Source organism: Sceloporus undulatus, chromosome 3, assembly GCF_019175285.1.
Source record: "Sceloporus undulatus isolate JIND9_A2432 ecotype Alabama chromosome 3, SceUnd_v1.1, whole genome shotgun sequence".
Classification (NCBI taxonomy): Eukaryota; Metazoa; Chordata; class Lepidosauria; order Squamata; family Phrynosomatidae; genus Sceloporus; species Sceloporus undulatus.
In genome coordinates this window covers 97,161,484-97,182,544 of record NC_056524.1, presented here as the reverse complement: position 1 = coordinate 97,182,544, position 21,061 = coordinate 97,161,484, and the positions used below count along the sequence as shown (strand labels likewise).

Below are 21,061 nucleotides of genomic sequence, written 5' to 3'. Positions count from 1 at the left end.
TGATGAATATAGAAGGATATAATCTAAATCTAGGCATTCATGGATATCTATGGTATCTAAAGCCAAAAGAAAACAGTAATTTTAATCAACATGTGATTAGAAGAACATTACTTGAAACATGGTACAAAGTGAAAAATCAATTCTATAGAAACATACTCCCTTGGATATCAATACAAGAAGCCTACTACAGCAAAACAAAAAACAAACAAATAGGTTGGATAAGATATGGAGATATAATAAGAAAAAGAGCAGACGGAGACTATACTATGAAAACAATGGAAGAAATGGGAAAAAAAAGGATTTATAAAAGAATGGTTTCTATACAATCAATTAAAGAGCCGGCTCAATCAAGACAAAAAAACTTATGGATTAACTATGACTAACAATGAAATTGACAAAATAATAATAGATAATCAAGGGAAGCATAGGACAAAATTTTCAAATGGAGGACACTTTTTATTAAAAAAATAGAGGACACGTGAAAAAATTTGCTGATTTTATAAAAAATGTTAATATAAATGCATGTTTCGGAGGCTTCTATAGACAATTGCCCCCCTTGCCCGCTGCTTTCCCCTCGCTTGCCGCTTGCCCCCCTTGCCCGCCTCCTCCTGATAGACCAAAGGCCCCACATCCTCACGCAAGAGGCCAAAGGCTCTGGCGGCAATCGGTGGCAGGACTGGGCTGGGGCTGGTCCCAAGGCCTTGCCAGGCCGCATCCGGCCCGCGGGCCGTAGGTTGTCTACCCCTGTTCTAGGATATTTAGCTAATGCATATATCTTGAATTAGCTACTGACCTGTCCTCTTTGCTGCAAATCTGACACTAATAGCTTAATTATGATCCAGTCTAGTCGGATGCTTAAATTATTTTCAGTATTGCTAGATATTTCCCAGTTTTCACCTGTGAAGCTTTGTGTGTGTGTGTGTGTGTGTGTGTGTGTGTGTGTGTTGACAATTCATGAATTTTACTCCATGGCATTTGGGTCACTATTTCAGAGAAGACAGCTGGCACAAAACACGGATGTAACAATCCCTCATTAAGATAAGAGACGTCTAGATAGTTAACTAGTATACTTTTGCTGTGTTTTTTTAAATGTTGAGCACTGGGAATATAATGCTAAAGTTCAGTGGGGTCAGAAAATACTTTGAAAGCCAGCCCTTCTTTAACGATTGGAAATTTGTAAGGGATGACTCAAGGGGAAATACTAGAAAACAATATCTGTGTGAGAGCATAGTTCTACGAATAGCAAAAAGATTTAATACAAAGGAGGGAGTAATTTTGGATCATACAAACAGGAAAATTCAGTCACAGGAAAAGAACTATGGGAAGACTTTGGAAAATTTGTCCTGTCAGTGTATGCATAGAACATTACTTTAAAGTATTTTACAGAAATATTATAGCACATGATCTTTGAAATACAAAAATGTTTATACCTTTGTTCTAAACAGTTGTAGCAGTGCATTGCAACTTTTATAAATATGAGCAGGTAGCCTAATTTCCAGAGAACGAGTATTGCATAGTGGTTTGAGTGTGTTGGACTGTGATTCTGGAGATCAGGGTTCGATTCTCTGCTTGGCCATGAAACCCATTGGGTGACCCTGGGCAACTCACATTCCTAAGGAGAAAGCAATGGCAAACCCTCTCTGAACAAATCTTGCCAAGAAAACTGCATGATAGGTTTGCCTTAGGGTCACTATAAGTTGGAAATCACACTACAGCAACAAATCCCCGATCTTTAGATTCTTTATTTCCATCTTGCTGTCTGCAACTAGAATCACAAAAAGTATTGTTTTAAAAATTATAATAATGTAAACTGTAGAATTAAAATGATTCCAAGTGTTATTTAAATGTGCATAACCAAATACTTTCAGTAGAAATTGTGGATTCAGCATGCATTTTGGTATGTTGACATACTCATATTTATAAAGCTCAAAATTTCAAAGTAAACCAAATGTTTAAGATACGTTACTTTCTGTCCCTCATCCTTAATTTGTTTAGGCAGAAGCATTTTGAGTACAGAAGACAATTAATGTATGGTATTTATTGTCACAGAAAGTTATTTGGGCTGAAAGATTTAAGAATTGACTAGACAGCAGTCATGGTTAGATATTAGAATAAGACTGTATGAACTTTGTATTTGGATCAAGTTCAATATCCATCCAGTCCACCATTCTAAATTCAGCAGATGTTTTGCGGTTTTTTTTTAAAGCAACAGTTAAGTTAAGAATGACTCTTACAATCTCTTATGTACTGTAGATTGTCTCCCTGGGGGATTAAAAAAATAATTATATTAAAATATATTTATTATTTAAATAAATAATATTTAGTGACACTGTACCTGTACAGTGGTGGGTCTATCTTGATTTATCAAAACAGTGATACCTTTATTGAAGCAATTAAAATGCACAAAATATATCATGCAAGCTTTCAAAACTTCACTGGCTTCTTCATCAGACAAAGATGTTAAAAATCACACAAGAGAAGAAAAGTGACAATTGACCAAAACAGATTGGGGCCATGGCAACCATACGTTGTGGCCCCAATCTGCCTTCAATCCATCTGAAAAAGGATCGGAAAAGATCAGCTTCTTTGGATGGCAAAAAGGTGGCTTTTTCAGCCTTGCCATGGCCCCATGGTGGCTTCAAGCCGCTCCAGCGGCATGCGGCGTATAAATGCTGCACTGCTGGAGCATCTTGAAGTCGGGCAGCTTCAAGACATCAATGCGATGTGCGGTGTCTAAACTCCATGCATCGATGATACCCTGAAGCGGGCGTATTTGCACTCTTTGTTCCGGCCCAATGTTAGATTCACAGGCCTACATTTTTTCTCAGATGTTTATCAATTAAGATTATGTAGATTAGGGATATCACTACAGGCAGAAACTGCTTCACCTCTTGGCCATGTGGGGATAAAGGACAGTAAGCTAATGGCAATAAAGTTTCAAATCGATTTGGAACATCAAAGTAACTTCTATTCCAATCCAGATAAACCGTCCTGTACAAGGCTACCTACCCCCTTCTTAGCCAGATTAAATTTCTCAACATGTCTCTGAATTGTTTTTTCCGCCAGATATAACAGATTTTTCAAACTTAGATGCTGTATACTTGCCAAATGAAAGAGTTTTACCTTTGTTGAAGATAGAAACCTGAAAGAGTTAAGTCCTGGTCCATAAGCTCTGTTTTGTTAAAGTTTTCCTTGTTGCAGCAAAATTTGGTATCTTCAAATCCAGGAAACATATTCATGGGTAGCCATGTTGGCCATGCAGCAAAGTACAACAAAATCCAGAATCCACAGAACAGTTATACCTTTATTAGACTAATTTGCATAAAATACATGATGCAGGTTTTGTCTTGGTCCCTACATGGCCAAGAAGAAAAGTGGCCTCTGCCTGCATTGTTGTCTCTCTAGACCATCTTAACCGACAACAGAAGTAATGTCTGAGACAGAAAGTGGCCCAATGACTCTTAACATCATTGCTTTTCTCCTCCTGTATGGTTTTTAACATCTTTGCCTGATGAAGAAACCAGTGAAGCTTTGAAAGCTTGCATGATGTATTTTGTGCATTTGAGATGTTCCAATAAAGGTATTACTGTTTTGTTTGTTTTGGATTTGTTGTATTTTGTTTCATGGCCAGCTTGGCTGTCTCTGAATATGCTCTATTGATTCCTGTTCCTGAGCTTTTCAGAGACAACCCCCTCCCCCTAATGGGTTTGTTTTCTGTTTATAAAAAACAAAAAAACTTTCCCCAACTTCTATGCCACCCAATATTTTGGTCTACAAAGCCCATCAGACTTGGTTGTTAGCTATCCCCTTTAGGGCTAATAGCAACTGTGGGCCAAGACATCTGCAATTGGAAATGACTGTAACTAAGGTGTGCTACAGACCGTCCTTAAAGGACAGTCTGGCGGCGGTGCTGTTTGTGCTGCCGGCAAGCCGCAGCAGATATACCACACGGCTTGGCGGCGGCAAGAAAAAGAAGCCACAGAAAGCAGCTTCTTTTTGTGGTGTGCAAGTGACTTTATAAAGGGCTTTGATTAATAACAACAATCACAATTCAATTTTAAGGTCAATTAGTTTATTCCATAGAATTACTCTATTCACTGTGTCAAATTCTGTGGAAAAATCTATGAAAGCAGCATATAGATGTTTTCCTTTGTTAGTATATTTGGCGATCATATGGTTTAGAATAAAGCAGTTGTCAATGGTAGATCAAGTCTAAATCCAGCTACTTCTTCTGTGAGTATTCCATTATCATTAACCCAGCTTTCTAGTTTGTTCAAAAGGAACCTTTAGTATATTCTGGCAACAATATCTATTAGGTTAATAGGCCTGTAGTTACTAGGATCTTTGTTGTTCCCTTCTTTGTGAATGGGTACTACTATGGCTATCTTCCAAACACTTGGTATCTGACAGGTATTATTTATATGTGTAAATAAAACTGTCAGAATTGGTACCCACCAGTCACTAAAATGTTTGTATAATTCTGCTGGTAAAAAGTCCTCCCCTGGAACTTTGTTATTTTTCAGACTGTTAATTATAGATGAGATTTATTCTTCCAAAACTGGTGACCAGTTTGCTGTAGAATTTCTATAGGATTTTATAGTGTGTTTTACTTGTTTTAGTGTTATTTTGTGTTATTTTGAAATGGCCTAAGGGCTAATCAATAAACATGTCTATTTCTGGTCACCCAGTCAGTTGATAAAGGTTGTCTCTGTCTTCTGACACTTACAAAATGAAATCCTTCTACCACTTTAACCTCATTTTTCTTCCAACATTTGTCTTCTACACCTTCTCTTCACTTGACTCCTGCTTTTCTTGTCTCTTTATCAGTTTGCTTTTTTCTTTTAGATTAAACTTTGGCTGTGTATGTCAACAAAGGACATTAACATTGTCATTGTTGGCACAGCAGTTTGAATTCATTATAAGAATGACATATAAGCTGAAGCCTTTTTTAGGATTTTGAAATTCCTGTTGCCATCTCGCTAGGGCCTCCGTTATAAAAATAGTCATTTACAAAATTCTTACTGCCTACGGTATATCCATTAAACTTCTTCTTTTTTTTAAAAGATTTTATTGGTTAAAAAAGACAAAACAGCAACAACAGATACTAAACAGTAGACAAAACAAAATAAAACAAAATACATAAAAAAGAGAAAAACATTCTAACAATATCCCATCTCTTTTCCTTTACATTCTAAACTAAATACCAACAAATAACAATAGACATTTAAAATCCCTTCCCTTCCTCCAAGTTGAAGACAACTGATTACTATGAACTTTCTCTATTAGTCTTATCCCTTACTTTGTTACGTTAGTTCGAACATTTCCCTATTATAGTGTTACATGTTATATCGGAGTGTATCTATTATCATTTTATATCCATTAAACTTCTGTTGCCTTTCTGGAGTGCTCCCCCTTCTTTGCTCAGCAACATCATCTGTTTATGCTTGGTCACAGTGAAATTTGGAGAGAAATGATATAAGGTGGATTTGGAATGGGGACACCAGGCCTATTTTCAGATAGCTAAATGCTGGCAGGCACTTGCTTAACCTTTATCTGGCACTTGCATTCCATATTTGCAGGAGAACCATTTTTGTCAGTAAAGTAAAGTATTCCACAAATGTTTAATTCCTGGGTCATGGCATCCAAAGGAAAGCCTCTATTGAGGTAAAATGAGACAGACACCATTAAAGCTACTGTTTCTGAGGTACTGTAATTAAGTTAGGTATTGGCATGTGCAAAGAGCTTTTTCACATTACACAATTATATTGCTATGCTTCCAATTTAACAATCATAGCAACATCCTGTTGAATCCTGGGATCTGTAGTTGAGGGGAAGGAATTTAGATTTCTCAGTCAGAGAATTTTAGTACCTCAGCAGACTTCAAACACAGCAGTTAAAGTGAAATCATAGGGTTATAATTATGTAGTGTAAACGTGTCCCAGGAGCAGACCTATTAACATTTGTTTGTTTAGAAATATGTGCTGATTGCTATAAAGCAGGGGTGGAGCACCTTGGAGTTAATCTGGTCCTTCAGGAGTCTCAGATGACTACACTTACTCCCATGACACATTTTTTTTTTGGTAGTTTCCAGCCTGTGTGTGCGTGTTTATCCCAGTCTGAAAAGTAGGGAAAAGCTTCGGGCTTCTCTACATAATAATAATAATAATAATAATTTGTTTTATTTATATACCGCTATTCCAAAGATCATAGCGGTGAACAGCAAGTAAGCCAATGAGCAAGTAAGCTAATTTGCCCCCAACAGTCTGGGTACTCATTTTAGCGACCTCGGAAGGATGCAAGCCTGAGTCGAGCTTGGGCCCTTTTGCTGGTCTTGAACTCGCAACCTTGTGGTTTCGAGTGAATGGCTGCAGTACAGGCATTTACCCACTGCGCCACCAGGGCTCCATTAGGTATATAATGTATAGGTATATACATTACCTATATACCCTAAATTCCCCCTCGGCTGGCTGTGTGCGGTTTACACAACGATTTGGGGTTTGTACCCCTTGTCCCATGTTTCCAGAAAACACAGAGCAAAACACAGTGACGATGGGTGGCTGCCATGTATGGTTCTTGCGAGCATCCCTGTCAAGTTGCTTGGCAGATACGAGTTGCTCTGAGGCTGGGTGCCTTGTTCTGACCTTAAAGCAACTTGTGCCTGCAATGACAGTGCTGGCTGGCTCACAGGGACTGCATGGGAAGGCAACTGACAGTCATCACTGCATTTTGCTTTAACAGGTAAGGGGGATTTGGGTAATATTTTGGGGCCAGAATACTCTAGGGACAGCTCAGAGTATTCTGGAAAAAGTAAGCAAGCCCTCAGTTATGGACATATTTTAAGTTAAAATATGTTGGCATTTTTGAAGCTCTGGGAAATTATACTTTCCCCATCAGCCTTTGCCAAAGTTGCTGGGAGCAAAAAAGCAGCCAGATGGGGAGAGGCAACAAGATTTTTTGCCAGTGGTGCGTGCCCAGTTGTGTCCCAGGGAGGAACTGGAGAGAAATAACTGCAGAAATGGAGGCAGAAGGATCCATAGATGCAGTGTATGTCTTCTTGCAGAAAACATCACCAGCTATACTATAGCAGAAGTAAATTGGTAGCTCTATAAGGGAAGGTCAGTGCATTACAGCTACATGTTGAGTCCCTTCAATTGATCCTACACAACCAACAGGAAGGAACCGCCAAGGAAGATAAAGTGGTCTGGAACAGTGATAAAACACTTTCAGGAGATCATACAGAAGAGATTCAGAACCTTTCCAACTAATCAATTGCTTCCTATTTCTTCATGAGGATAGTGTTGTGAGAAGTGCAAGCAGGAAACCATCTTCAAGAGATATTGTATACCAAGAATGGAGTCAAGATAACCACAAATTGCAACAAGAAAAAAATAAAATAAAAATAACAATGCTGATGGTTGGGGACTCCTTGCTCAAGCCCCTGTGTGCCAGTCTAACAAAATGAATCTTGAAGTATACTATAATCCTGGCATACATATCTGGTTATCACTGATAACTTGCCAAAATTAATCATGAACACAGATCAGTATCCCTTTCCCCTTGTTCATGTGGCCATCAAGGATATCAAGATGTCAAGAACATCTTTCAGCAGATCACCTCTGATAAGAAGTTTTGGGCAGGAAGCTGAAGGGTGGTGTTGAGGAACAGGTGATATACCGTTCATTTCTGCCAGTGAAACAGTGGGGACTACACAGAGACAGAGAGATATTAGAAGTGAATGATTGGCTACAACATAGATGTAGACATGAGAGGTTTGGCTTCTGGGACCACAGCATGCTAGAAGCATAGTTTCCATGGTAAGCAGAGTAATATTCTCACTATATTCTGTGTTGTTCATGGTCTAGGTGAGGGTCTGAAATAATGTGTTTAGTTCTCGGTGTCTCTTTGGATCAATGGTATCTCTATCCCTTGTGAGGTCACAGGCCCTTTTCTTGCGTAGAGAACATTGGATTTCTGAAGAAGTCTCGATACTGCTACATCTGGAAAAACTTTTAGGTGTACCCTGGATCCCAAGAAGAGTTATTTTAGTGCTGCTAATGGAGTTTAAATTTCACTGTCATTTATTTCAGTTCCCACATGGCTAACCACTAAAGGTTTTACTCTTGTGGATTTTGGATTTTGTTTTATTTTGCTGTATTGCCTGCATGGTTACTCCTAAATATGTATTGTAAGAGTAGTGAATAAAACTTAGTTTTAAAAAATAAATAACAGGCAGTTCTCTGCAAATGATAGACAGGGCGATAATGATCATCTTGCATTTTTTCTTGTGGCTGCTTTGTCTCTCAGTGTCAACAGCCCTGACAATGTATGGCCTTATCAGATCCCTTTGTGCTTCCAATTCTCTACCCTTGCATTGTTTACAGTGATGGCAGATATCATCTTAGTCCAAATGTGGATTTCAAGAACTTACTTTTCAACAGCCTCTCTCTACAGAAACACAATGTCCAGTCAGCTAGTTGTTAGTGAAATACTCATGCCACTGGCTAATTAGCTACTAGGGGACAAAGTGCCAAATTCTGACTTTGATATGCAGCCATTTGCTGCGGGTTGTGGTAGTGTTTACAGCTGAGGACCTGTCACTTAACATGTAAGGAGCAGAGCAGTTGTAAGATGTGAACAAAATTAGGTTGGCACTTAATTTCCTATCCTGGGTGATAGACATTTTTACATAAACATGGAATGTTTCAGAAATGGATGGCAAAACTAAAAAATAGTGTAGTGAAATTGTTCATTTGAAGTGCATTCTGAACCTTTTGAAAAAAATTATACTTTTTTTTTGCAAAAAGAGACATAAAGACAGAAAGAAAGGAGAATGTCCTTGTGTTTTAGTAAGTTTGACCAGTGATATGAATGTGGAGAAATTAGCTTTCTTTGGATTAGCTGAGAGGATTTCTGAGAGGGTGAACTGATGGCCTGCAGCTGTCTCTTTGCCATAGTTGCTGGCACCAGGGCTTTTCAGCGCTCCTTTGGGACTGCGTCATCTGTACGCAGCGCCAGAGGAGCACCTTGACACCAGCTGGTGTGTGATCGGGCCCACTGCATGACAGCAGTGTCAGGCAAGTGTCGGGGCATGCATTGTGTGGATGCCACACCCCCACTCTGCCCCCAGGCCAAGTTTGTCGCTGGTCTGTGAAGGCTATGATTATGCAGAATCAGAATGTTCTAAAAAAATCCTCTTCAGGCATTCATCCTGAATGGACAAAGGTCTGATGAGGCCCCTGTGCATTCAAAGGTTTTGCATTCATGGTCTTGTTCAGACACGTCTGCCTGATTTTCTCCCTCTGGTATTTTGGTGATACTTACGTATGGACTTACATAGATTATGATTTCTCTGAGACAAAGAATGGTGAACACTATGTCTCTTTACAGAAACTGTGAAGATGCATTGTCATCTGAAGACTTCGAAACATTATACCAATTTGTTTATACCACCCACCGACCACTGGCCATAGCAGCTGGGGAACTACTTTATAAAAGGTACGTTTAACTATTTTTGTATGGCACTATATTGGTTTCACAATTGTGGGTCCTATTTTTGCATCCTCTAGAAATGTACTGTTGTTTTTCCTGATTGGGAGAAGGTATATTATTTCTTTTAGTTTCTTTTAATAATAATAAAAATAGTTTTTATTTATATTTCCTGCCTCTCCCTGCGGAATGAGGCAAGATTACAATAATAGAAACAACAGACGGAATATATATATCCCACCCTCCCTCCTCTCTCCTGATATGCATGTATACTTTGCAGATATTGGTGTGTACTTTTGAACTGGTGAATAGTTTTTGGTTGAGTGGTTCTGTTTTGATTTCATAAATATTTGGCTACTTAAGCATTGGCATTCACCCTGCCACAGTATTCTATGATGAAAAATTGTTTCTAAAGATGTTTTGCTCATGCAGAAGCCTGAGAACTACAATTGGCCCTGGTATCTGGGGACTGGCCACTCACAGATTCAAACATCTGAGGATGGCAAGCCTGTATTGTTTCCAGTGGTGGCACATACACATGATCATGCTGCCATTAGGGACAGCCCCTGTTGTCCCCAGTGGTGGTGTGGTTGCATTTACGCGCCACCACTGGGGACAATAGGGACTGTCCCTAATGGTTGCACGACCATGTGCATGCACCACCATTGGGGACAACAGAACTTGAGTATTCGTGGATTTTGGTATCCGTGGGGGAGGGTCAGGAATGGATCCCCTGTGGATACTGAGGGTTGACTGTACCATAGAAAATATCTGTGATGGAACACTGCAAAATCTTGTGCAGATTTTAACAGTCCTGTCCCAGTGGTGCTTCTTTGGACCCAACCCATTTTTTCCTTAGCATTCACAATGCACCAATAAAACTGATTTGGATTAATATCACTGCATTTGAAGATTTGAGTCTAGGAGTGCATCTACACTCTAGAAGTAATGCAATTTGACACCACTGCAATGGCACCATCCTACAGAATCCTGGGATTTTTAGTTTGGTGAGGCACTAGCACTCTGGCAGAGAAGGCTGGAAATCTGTAAAAACTACAGATCCCAGGATTATACAGGATAGCACTATATTATTTCAACAGTATAGATGATCCTTTGAGAGAGGGTTTTCCTTAAGTCCTCTAGTGTTTACTCATGACTGTATTAATATTTGAATAGGGAACTTGGTCTGTGCCAAATATTACCTTGTTCTTTTGTTTTGTTTTTTCTTGTGGATTCCTATCCAGTAATCTAATTCCTCACCAAGCTACATCTGCTGATGGTTGCTGTGAAGAGCTTGTTCTTTGTGATTGATTACAATGAGTCTCTCTCTCTCTCTCTCTCTCTCTCTCTCTCTTTTTTTTAATTGCAGTCCAGCTGTGGACATGATCTATGATGTAGCACAAAAGATGGAAAAATCTAGCAAGGCAGTAGATTATAAATATTTCATTTTTCAGTTATCATTTAATTTTCTCAAGGACAACTTTCTAAATGAGCCTTGATAACAATGTTTGCATTAAGAAAATTCTAAAAAGAGAAATGAAGCAGCCTGGTTATGTTGGGATGTGTTGTATTTTATTATACTTTTCCAGAGTTTGGAAAAGTTCTTTTTTTGGACTGCTGTTTCCAGAATGTCCCATTAATGTGGTCCATACATAATGATTATAAACAGCTCAGATTTCTATAGTATAAAACTCATCCTGAAGTAGGGTTTTCAGGCCAGGGATTCTTGTTTATTTAGGATAAAATAAAACCCAGCTACTGACCATAGTGGCAGTGAATGATGAGTGTGAGGAAGGCATGAGATTGGAGAAGGCTGTTTTAGAATGATAAAGTGCTGGAATAAAATTTTGCAATGTATTCTCCTTTGTAAAAGGAGTGTGTGCCGAATTGATAGTCTTGAATCAATTTTTATTTTATTTATTGTGGCTGAATTTCTTTTTATAAATCCTAAAATCTAAGAGATTAAAACAACTACAGTTGCCTCTCCATTTTCACAGACTTGAAATCCATGTCCCTCGCCAGTTCATGGGTGGCAAATGGAAGGGGACAAAATGGGGCACACCTCTGCAGTACATGCCTGTGGGTGCCCGCATGTGTGCACTGGCATTCAAGCCAATGGGGCTTGAATATTAGCAAATTTCTGTTTTCCTGGGGGAGGGGTCCGGAAGATCCCTGCAAAAATGGAGGGGCGACTGTAATATGCTGTAGTAGTGAATGTTTTGTTTTATAATAAAATGTTCTGGGCTGCTAACATATGTCTACATACCTTAGGAATAACCCTACTGAACTCTATGGTACCTATTTCTGAAGAGAGATGTGTGCGCATGTGTGTGTGTGTGAATGTTATTATACTGTCAGAATGTATAATAATTTAGCAAAGCATGATTATTGCTTGCTGTAATTGGAATTTATGGAGCAGAAATTGACCAACTGCTTTTTCTGTGGACAGACTGATTGTACAGGAAACTGAAATGGAATCTTTTGCCAAAAGAAATGGAAAATGGGAGCCCATTGCTAGCCAGCTGAGAACACTACTAATTTTCTTCTTGGAAAGTGAGGTAAAAAGAATGTGAACTGTGATGCATGAACAGAATCAGAAATAGTTTGCCACTTTCACATTGCCTGTAGATCACATTCAGGATTAATGAACTAAGATAAAGGCTAAGCTGAGAATTTCTGGGCTGGAGAGTAAAGGACAGGAACTTAGAAGTATGACTGCATGTTATTAAAAAAATGCCGATGTACAAGAGGTAAATATGCTGGAGGGTAAAATTTCAAAGTTATGGTTGTTTTCACATAATTATATAAATGCTGGAAGACTTGGAAAATAAGTTAGGTAAGATTACATTTGTTTTTGAGTAAAGTGTCTGAAGGGATCAAGAGGGAAAAGTTTTGTTATGTTCAGAAAGAAATGGATGCTTTACTGGAATTGTTAGAAGGCTGGGTTTAGATTGCATATTCTTTTGAATGAGATCTAAGATGCCTAAACAGCGGTGAGCAGACCTCAGTTTTTTTGGATTTACTTCACTTTAGTCTAGAATTCCAAGATTAACCAGATGAACTGCATGATACTGTAGGAGATAGATTTAGAATTAAATAACTCGAGACCCCCAAATGGATTTTGAATAGAATGCCAAAACTGAAGAGAGCTTAGTACACACATGTGTTTTAACACACATTTCCTTAATTTCAGCATAATTTGACAGGGTTGGTGGCGATGGTGAAATAATTTTCTTGTTGCTACAGTTTAAAATAATTGGGAGTTAGGAATCCTTCCGGACATACAGCAAATCACCCAAGAAATCTACCAGAACACCCAGATCTGCCTTCTGCTCACCTCTGAATTAAAAAATGGTTCAAAAAGAATGGTGCGAAATTTAATAAGAAAAGCTTTATTTTTGCGCCATTCTTTTTTTAATCACCCAGTATAACAGACTGCAAAGTCTTCTCCAGGGGACTTTTTAACATAAGACAGATGTATAGTTCATTCAGTATGAAGCAGTGGGAATCATGCAGACCTTCAGATATTGTTAGACAACAGATCTCAGCATGCTTAGTCAGTGTAGCCTATGATGAGGAAATCTGGGAGTTTCAGTCCAATAGATCTGGAGGGCTGCTTGATTTCTATCTCTGTTCTGTATTGATACTGTGAAAATAGATTGACTCTCAGCCTAAAACTCTGATATTCCCACCACTGGTGTAGAGTTAAAATCTTGTCTGACAGTGGCGTACCAGGTCTTGGTGTAATCTGGTGCTGGGGTGGTGGTGCTTCCCACCGGAAGAGGTGGAAGGGGTGTACCTCGACACCCCTCCTTGCCAGGCCCAGCTCTCGAGAGAGCCAGACTGCAGCAAAGAGAGACATGGAAGTGTGTGCAGCCAGCCTGGCTCTTTCCTGCGGCCCAGTTCTCCCACGGAAAGCCAAGTCATGGCAAGGAGGAATGGGGCACACACCTTCTGGCTGGAAGTTCTACCCTTCCAACCAGAGTCCCCATTCCTTCCGGCTGGAAGCACCTGGGTTGTGGGGAGGGGGGCCGTCTGTGTGTCACCCACCTCTGGGATGTCACCCACTGCACCTCCCAGTGAAGCTACTGCTGTTTGAACTCTTTGACAAGTAGTGTTGATATTTTCCTCTTTTTTCAGCATGGTTAAATATGGCATACAGGCATTTGTATTTTAAACTTGCTATTTTTATAATAGTGAATTATTACTTATGAGTCTGCTAAGAGAAGGTTATTCACTGATGCATTTAAGGAGTATTATGGCATACACTGCATTCATGGCTTTAATTATAAATTATGAATGCTTAATTTGAACAAATGCTTAATTTGAACAAAGAATCATTTTCCAATCTTCCATTTATTGATGATTCATTGCATGTATTTCAGAGAAGAGCCAGTGTAGTGTAGTGGTCTGAATGTTCGATTAGCACTCTGAGAGACCAGGGTTCAAATCCTCACTCAGCCATGAAAACCCACTGGGTACCTTGGGCAAGTCACACTCTCTCAGCCTTAGAGGAGGGCAATGGCAAAACTTCTCTGAATAAATCTTGCCAAGAAAGTCCAGCTATTGAATTACCATAAGTCAGAGTTGATTTGAAAGCACATAACAACAATACATCTGGAAAAACCTAATGTTCAGCAATTGCAGAAAACAAAAGACCCTGCATTTTTCTGCTCCACTGTTTTCTGGACTTCTGTGTATTGATTCTGTGGGTCATAATGGGAGGTCATGGTAAATGGAAGCTTTCTGAAAGTCTGGATTTTTGTTTGTTTGTTTCATTTTGTTTTTAGTTACATAGCCATGTCACTTATTTAGTAGACAGCCTGTGGGACTGGGCCCTGAATTTATTGAAATCCTGGGAGTGCATGACAGCCCTCTTGCTAGAAAACACTGATGACCATGAAGGAGGTAGGTAGACTCAGAAGTATTCAGCCTTCCAGGAGGGGCGATGATACCTTGTCATCTCCTAAACTAACCCAAGAGATGGAGCCAGATTAGATGAAAGGGTAAGTGGCGTTTAATGGATAAGGTTTTCATGTTTGCCATTATCAAAGTTCAAAATGCTATGTATTGGTTAGGCAATGAAATGGAAATTCAGTTCCCATATTCAGAGTTCTGTTCTTCTGTCTGCTGAATAATGTTCCTGGATTCCTTTAAGGTCTGTTGCTACTTCAGAGGAAAGAATGTAGTAATTGGGTGTGTCTGTGTGTGTGTATGTATGTATGCATGTATACATGTATGTACAAGTGTGTGTAGGAACATGTTTGATAATCAGCTTAGCATAGCCAGAGCTCAGAAAAGCTACTTTTTGAACTACAACTTTCAGAATCATCCAGCCAGCTTGGAAAATAGCTTTTCTGAGCTTAGCTGGTGAACACTGATATTATTATTCCGAGAAATAGCCATGTTTGTCTGGGAAGGACAGCACCTTTGAGATTAACTGAGTGAAAGAAGTGGTAGCATAAGCTTTTGTACACAAAAGTTTACACTATAACTTCTTTTGCTCAATTGATATTTTTTATTAACTGTCAATTCATATATACCATCCCAAATGTATTTAGAACTTTGTCCTTTATACTCAGTCATTGTCAGTTCCACAGAATAACTGGATACCCATGGTGTAAAAAGTACTTCTCTTTGGCCTGTTACAGCGCCAAAATAAAGCTTGCTCGAGTACAATGGAGGTATGGTGTTTTCAATGATGCATGCGTCCTAAGAGTCCAGAAGTGCACACAAGCCACGCTCCTGGAGCGTGGCCTTTGATGCGACTTCTGGTAGGACGCATGCATCATTGAAACACCATACCTCCATTGTGACTCGAAGCAGCTTTATTTTGGCTGTCTGTAACAGGCCTTTATTTGATTTGTTTGATCCTGCCTTTCACCTAAGAGTAGGATTCAAGACAACTTATTCTGATAAAAAAGTTAACATTATTCCTCCCAGTATTCATTTTTTTTAATTGTGTTCAAAAATTGTTGGACAAGACGATTGAAGTTACTGCTTTGGAAATCTTAGGATCTCCACTTCTTTCTAGGCAGGACTGAATGGATCCTGTCATTTTGTTTACAGCGCTGAGCAATGCTGAAGAGAGTGCCCTCATTGAGATAATCTTAGCGACTATTCGAGAAGCTGCTGAAGGTCATCCCCCAGTGGGTAGAGGAGGAACCAGGAAAGTCAGTGGAATTTATTTATGCTGTATTGGTACTCTGGGTTACTCATGCATACATTCCCCAGATGATCCCAGCAAATAGGTTCATTCCTCTTCAGTGACAAAACAGAATCATAGTTGAAACTATGGCTTCTGCCCTATACCCGGTGCAGTAAAGGGAAAGTATGGAGAAATGCCCACCTAGAATTTTACTGTGCAGTTGTAGAGCAAACCCCCCCCCACCACCACCAGCATGCCTAGTTGCAACAGTGTCTCATCCAATAACTCCTACGTTGTTACCAGCAGGGGACTTGATATGTCTTATCAATATTGTAAGGAGTAGGTGTCCATACATCTATAACTTATACATTATTTTAGTAGGTGGATGCATAAGTGCTGTTTACAGTAGAGAGAGTTGTTAAAAATCATTTCTGTAACTTCTTTTCCATATATATCAGTCTTAAGAACTTTAGTATCAGGCTGGAAAACAAATGTTTAACAGCTGCCCTTTCTTTGTAAAAGGCATCAGTTTTGCAATGTCTAGTAAATGACTACATAAACCTACATAATTAATTGTATTTATGTGGAATTGCATCATCCTGTTAAAGGTATTTTTTTAAAAACTATGAGTAAGGATAGCATTTCCTTTTAAGTCTGAGAACTAAAAGGACCAATCTGCTTTGTTTAGAGGGAAAAAGCCATATCTATTGCTTTTATCCTATTTGTGAAGCAAACAATACTGGTTACACCAGCTAACTAGCAGAACAAAACTACCGCATGGGTGGATTCCGCTGTCTTTTAAACCACCAGTTTGGAACCAGTTTTGAACCACAGAATTGCATAAAACTTAAGGCAAACGAAACAGAGGCCTCATTCATACTGAGCTATTTGTGCTGGATGAAACTGGGTAGATCCGAATTCCCTGCCCCCGAATCACTCCGGAAGCAAGTGCCCACTAATTACCTCAGGGTAATTTAACCCTGAAGGCTATGCAGCTCCGGGAAGAGTTCTCATTTGCCAAACAGGTTTAAAAAAGGCTCCTTTGCTATCATTAAAATTCTCTTCTGCTTTCATCAAGGTGACGTTCTTACAGTGATTGGGCAACTGGATGGGCCATTTCCCCCCTTTCCCCCTCTTAAAAAAAAACAGGCGCCAGTATGCGCATATTTTGTCAAATTTAAAAACCTCCCCTGTGTGTGTGTGGGGGGTGGGGTGGGTATTTGGGTCACTGCAGGTTATGGATCTTCCCTTGGTCCTGTTTTCAACCCCAAAATGCAATCTAATGCCATCTCTGCATCCTGCATCCTTCCTCCTTGCCACCCCAGAATGCCTCATACACATGTAACAATTAATTAAATAAATAAATAATTCCTCACCTCGGCATGCCAGAAAAGGATCCTTTGCTTTCCCTCAGCTACCCCTGAATTCCTTAGAGACAGTAGCAAAAGCATTCTGTATTAATTTGCCAAATTGGAAAGAGAAACATTTGTAACATTTGCATTTTTGCAAAGTGCCCTGCTGCTGGAAGCAAGAAAATGAAAGGGAAAGGCAGGCAGGCACATTTTATCTATATATCTATCTACCTGTAGCAAAAAACATGCGCATAGTCTGTCAAAAATAATTTATAAAAAAAATAAAAAGAGTGAGAAAAAGCTGCCTGGTGTGAGAGCGGAGGCTTGCTCTGTCCTGTGCCCTCCCTCTGACCTACCCTGAACTTGACCCTTTGTCCTGCTCCTTCTTTCTCCTCCTGCTCAGTTACCCAGATTGCCCTCCATGGGCCCCTTTTCCCCCCAGCTCCTTCATCCTCCTGCTCCTCCTGTGTCACCGATTCTCTTGGTACCATCTGGCTCCTTCCTTCTCCTCCTGCTCCTGCTCTGTTACCCCGATTGCCCTCCATGGCCGCCTTCTCCCCCCCGGCTCCTCCCTCCTCCTCCTCCTCCTTCACTCTTGGCACTCTTTCTCCAGTTCTGCCCAGTGCCTTCCCTCTGACCTAAATCCCTCCCTTGAACTTGCCCTGATCATGATCGGGGGCAAGTTCATATTTGCTGAACCCATTTGTTTTCAAAAGATACAGCTTTTACCCCGCTTCCAAATGACGCGCGTTAAGGGGCATTTGCCCCGAAATAGGTGTGGAAGTCTCAGATTCACTTGTGGGAGATTCGGGGCGAATATGAACTTCACGTGCATAATTTGGTTCCTGATTTGGGGTAAAAGGTAGTCTGAATCGCCACAGAATTCTGGTAAGCTAAATGCATGAGACAGAAAAAGGAGGAGGAGGATTGCAAGCACAGAACTTATACCCATTTCTCCCAAACCATGTCCTTCAAAACATGGTTTAGGTCCGGAGAAATGGGTATAAGTCCTATGCTTGCAGGTTTTCTTCCCACTTCTCTGTCTCTTGTGCATTTACCTTAATGTAATTCTGTGTTTCAAAAGTGGTTCTAAACTAGTGGTTTAAACAACTGTGGAATCCACCTATGCTGTATTTCTCTTCTACTAGTTAGCTGATGTTATTCAGCTATATTTTAAAATGCACTAGTTTGTTTATAATGAAATAATAGCTTGTTCACAGAACTCTGTATAGCTTGTTCACTGAACTCAGAAGAGCTGAACTCTTTCACAAGATACTGATACAACTGGAATGTTTAGAGATTTCTTTATCTGCACTCTGTATTCCTTTGTTCAAACAAGGACGTTGCTTGGATCAAGCAACAACAACAAAAGATCTGTATTGTAAAGCTTACCACTTTTCTTTCTGAATAACAACTATAGTACATATCTATTTTTAAAAAATCTGTAGTCAGACATTTTAAGCACTGTGGTGTTCAAGCAATTTAAAGCTTTCATCCCCAACATTTTATTTATGCTGCAGTCACAACAAAATATTTTGTTCACAGGTTCTATCTGCCAAAGAGAAGAAGGTACAAATGGAAGATTGTGCTAAAATTACTGAACATTTCATTGTGGTGCTCCCTCAGCTCTTGGCAAAGGTATCTAGCAGCTGCTTTTGTGGATTAATATTAAATAAGTCAGTTGAATTTCAAAAGTGCCCTTATGCCCTCTTTTTCTATTCCAGTATTCAACAAGTGCAGAAAAAGTGATAAATCTCTTGCAGATCCCACAGTATTTTGATTTAGAGTTGTACAGTACTGGACCTCTGGACAAGGTAAATTAATAATATGGGTCTATTAACAAGAAAGAGAGGATGAGACAGGAAAGAGATAAGATAATTTCATGGGAAACTGAACAGCATGTCTTATGGTCTACAAGTGCCCCTTAGTCTTACCATTAATTAATTAATTAATTCTAACTGCTGAAATGCATAGACCATCTGATCCCTGGGTGCATGCCACTGTAAGGATGGAATGGTCCATGGGTGTGTTCATTCAGCTATGTGTGTTGGAACCAGTGGCTCCAGATGGCAGCCTAGTTATTTCAACACCATGCTCCAGAAATCCAATTAACTTCCAGAACATTGCAGTATTGTGTGGAACAAGGGCCATCACTATGAAAATATGTTCAGCTTGTGGTGTTCTTAAGGGATGATGCTTAACTTGTGCAGACATGAAAATTTTTTGCTTGAGCATGGATTACAGTGTTCCCTCCATCATGTTGTACCACATTTTGAGGAGTGGGAGGACTCATTCCTGCACTCCTGGCCATATACTAGAACTCCATTCTGGTGACATGAGAGAATCTTGTATGCATAAGTAATAACATATCCCTGCTCAAGGTGAATTGGGTCCTGTTTTTCTCACTTTGCAGAGAGACCTATGCAAGTCATTATCATAGTCAAAGCTATACAGCAAGTTCATACATCAGTAAGGATTTAAACCAAAGTTTGCTGAATTCAAATTGAGCCTGTCTTTGGTCTTTCACCGGTTTATATGTCATGATATTTATGGTACCCTTTGATTTCCTTGTAGCACTTGGACACATTGCTGAGAGAGTTGAAAGTCATTGTAACCAAACACTCTGACACTGATGTTCTGGAAGTTTGCTCCAGGGTTTACCATGTTCTTGGCGCTGAAGAGCTTGCTATCTGCAACAAAGTGGTTGCTGCTAGAGCTGAACTGGTGGACGAACTGGTGGCCAAACTAAACCAGCTCTTAGTTACTTCTTGGTATGAGGTGAGTGTAACAACTGGATATAATGAGAGCTGCAATTCCAGGTTGTTGTTGTTTTTTGAGCAAAATGTAAATTAAAGGGAGCTTTTTATAATCAAATTGTAAATGCAGTTTTTGTTTTTGTTTTGAATGGCTGAGGAGGGTGTGGAACATCATGGGGGGTGGAATTCTAGTCTGAAGGTTATTTCCATTAAGGTGGTGTAGTCAAAATGTAGTCCAGACTCCACGTAGCCCCAGGTTTTGTTTTTTTGTAATCCATAGGCTACAAAATTTGCCAAAGCACAAACTCCCAGGTATAAATGGGACGTAGCACTCATCTGGTCCTCACCTAGTCATTTGCTTGAGTAGGTCTGCTCAATCACAACTGAGACATGCTGTCTGTCTCTTTTTTCTGTTCTCATGAAGCTTTGGAAAAAAAACTGGAATCTGGGGCTGCATTTTAACTGTCATGGCTCAGTGCTATGGAATTCTGGGATTTGTAGTTTTGTGATCTATTTAGCCTTCTCTGTCTGAGAGCTCTGGTGCCACCACAAGCTACATATCCCAGGATTCCATAGCATTGAGCTATTACAGTTAAAGGAGTGTGAAACTGCAGTGTGGCAGTAGCTGTGGCCATAACTGGTGGCAGGCAGAAGGGTAGAAAGGAGAAATAGGCCCACAACCTTTCCTGCTCCCTCTGAATTTCAAAAGATATAGGCAGCATCTTTGAGTTGGAATCTGGCATCCTTTCTGTTGGGTACAGATTTATCGTGTGTGAGGTAGCCCAAAGTATTTTTAAATAAATAAATAAATAAATAAATAAATAAATAAATACAAATTCATTCTGTAATAGTATTGCTCATTAAAGAACATTTCTTGTTTGCTGCCTGAAGTAGGGAAAACTCTCTTAGAAAAAACAGGTCTCTTGACTAGATGACTATATAGTATATGATTTTTAGACATTGATTGCACTTTCGCTCTTTAAGGATTGATAATCTATGGCTAGATTTTTGTAAAGGTAGGATTTGTTCCTGATGCCTGTCTTCTGTTTTACAGCTTTTATTTCTCATTTAGCCAGCAATGTAATTAAAAACAGTGAATAATTTGCAGATCAAACAGCTCTTTCGTATGAGGACCAATGAGATCTGTTTCTCTCCACCCTTGCTTTTAAAGTTTTGCTTATACACAGAGACTGTTCATTTAAAACATCTTGCAAAGCTTTTAAAGCTAAAATGTAGCCTTTCCGTTTCCGTTTGTGTGTGTGTATTGGGGGAGGGCTACAGAAATACTTGAAAAGGTTTTCATTGGTTCTAAGAATATG

The 21,061-nt window shown here is 39.6% G+C and overlaps 1 protein-coding gene across 2 annotated transcripts in view; it reads left to right on the top strand.

Annotated features, from left to right (window-relative positions):
• Positions 1 to 21,061, top strand: part of LOC121924930 (cohesin subunit SA-2-like) — an 89,219-nt gene that overhangs the window by 35,834 nt on the left and 32,324 nt on the right. For both annotated transcript variants that reach the window (XM_042456484.1, XM_042456483.1), the window contains exons 15-21: positions 9,388 to 9,495; positions 11,936 to 12,044; positions 14,277 to 14,394; positions 15,556 to 15,659; positions 18,532 to 18,624; positions 18,711 to 18,800; positions 19,561 to 19,764. In XM_042456484.1, the coding sequence (XP_042312418.1) occupies positions 9,388 to 9,495; positions 11,936 to 12,044; positions 14,277 to 14,394; positions 15,556 to 15,659; positions 18,532 to 18,624; positions 18,711 to 18,800; positions 19,561 to 19,764 (826 nt within the window). The remainder of the gene's footprint in view (positions 1 to 9,387; positions 9,496 to 11,935; positions 12,045 to 14,276; positions 14,395 to 15,555; positions 15,660 to 18,531; positions 18,625 to 18,710; positions 18,801 to 19,560; positions 19,765 to 21,061) is intronic.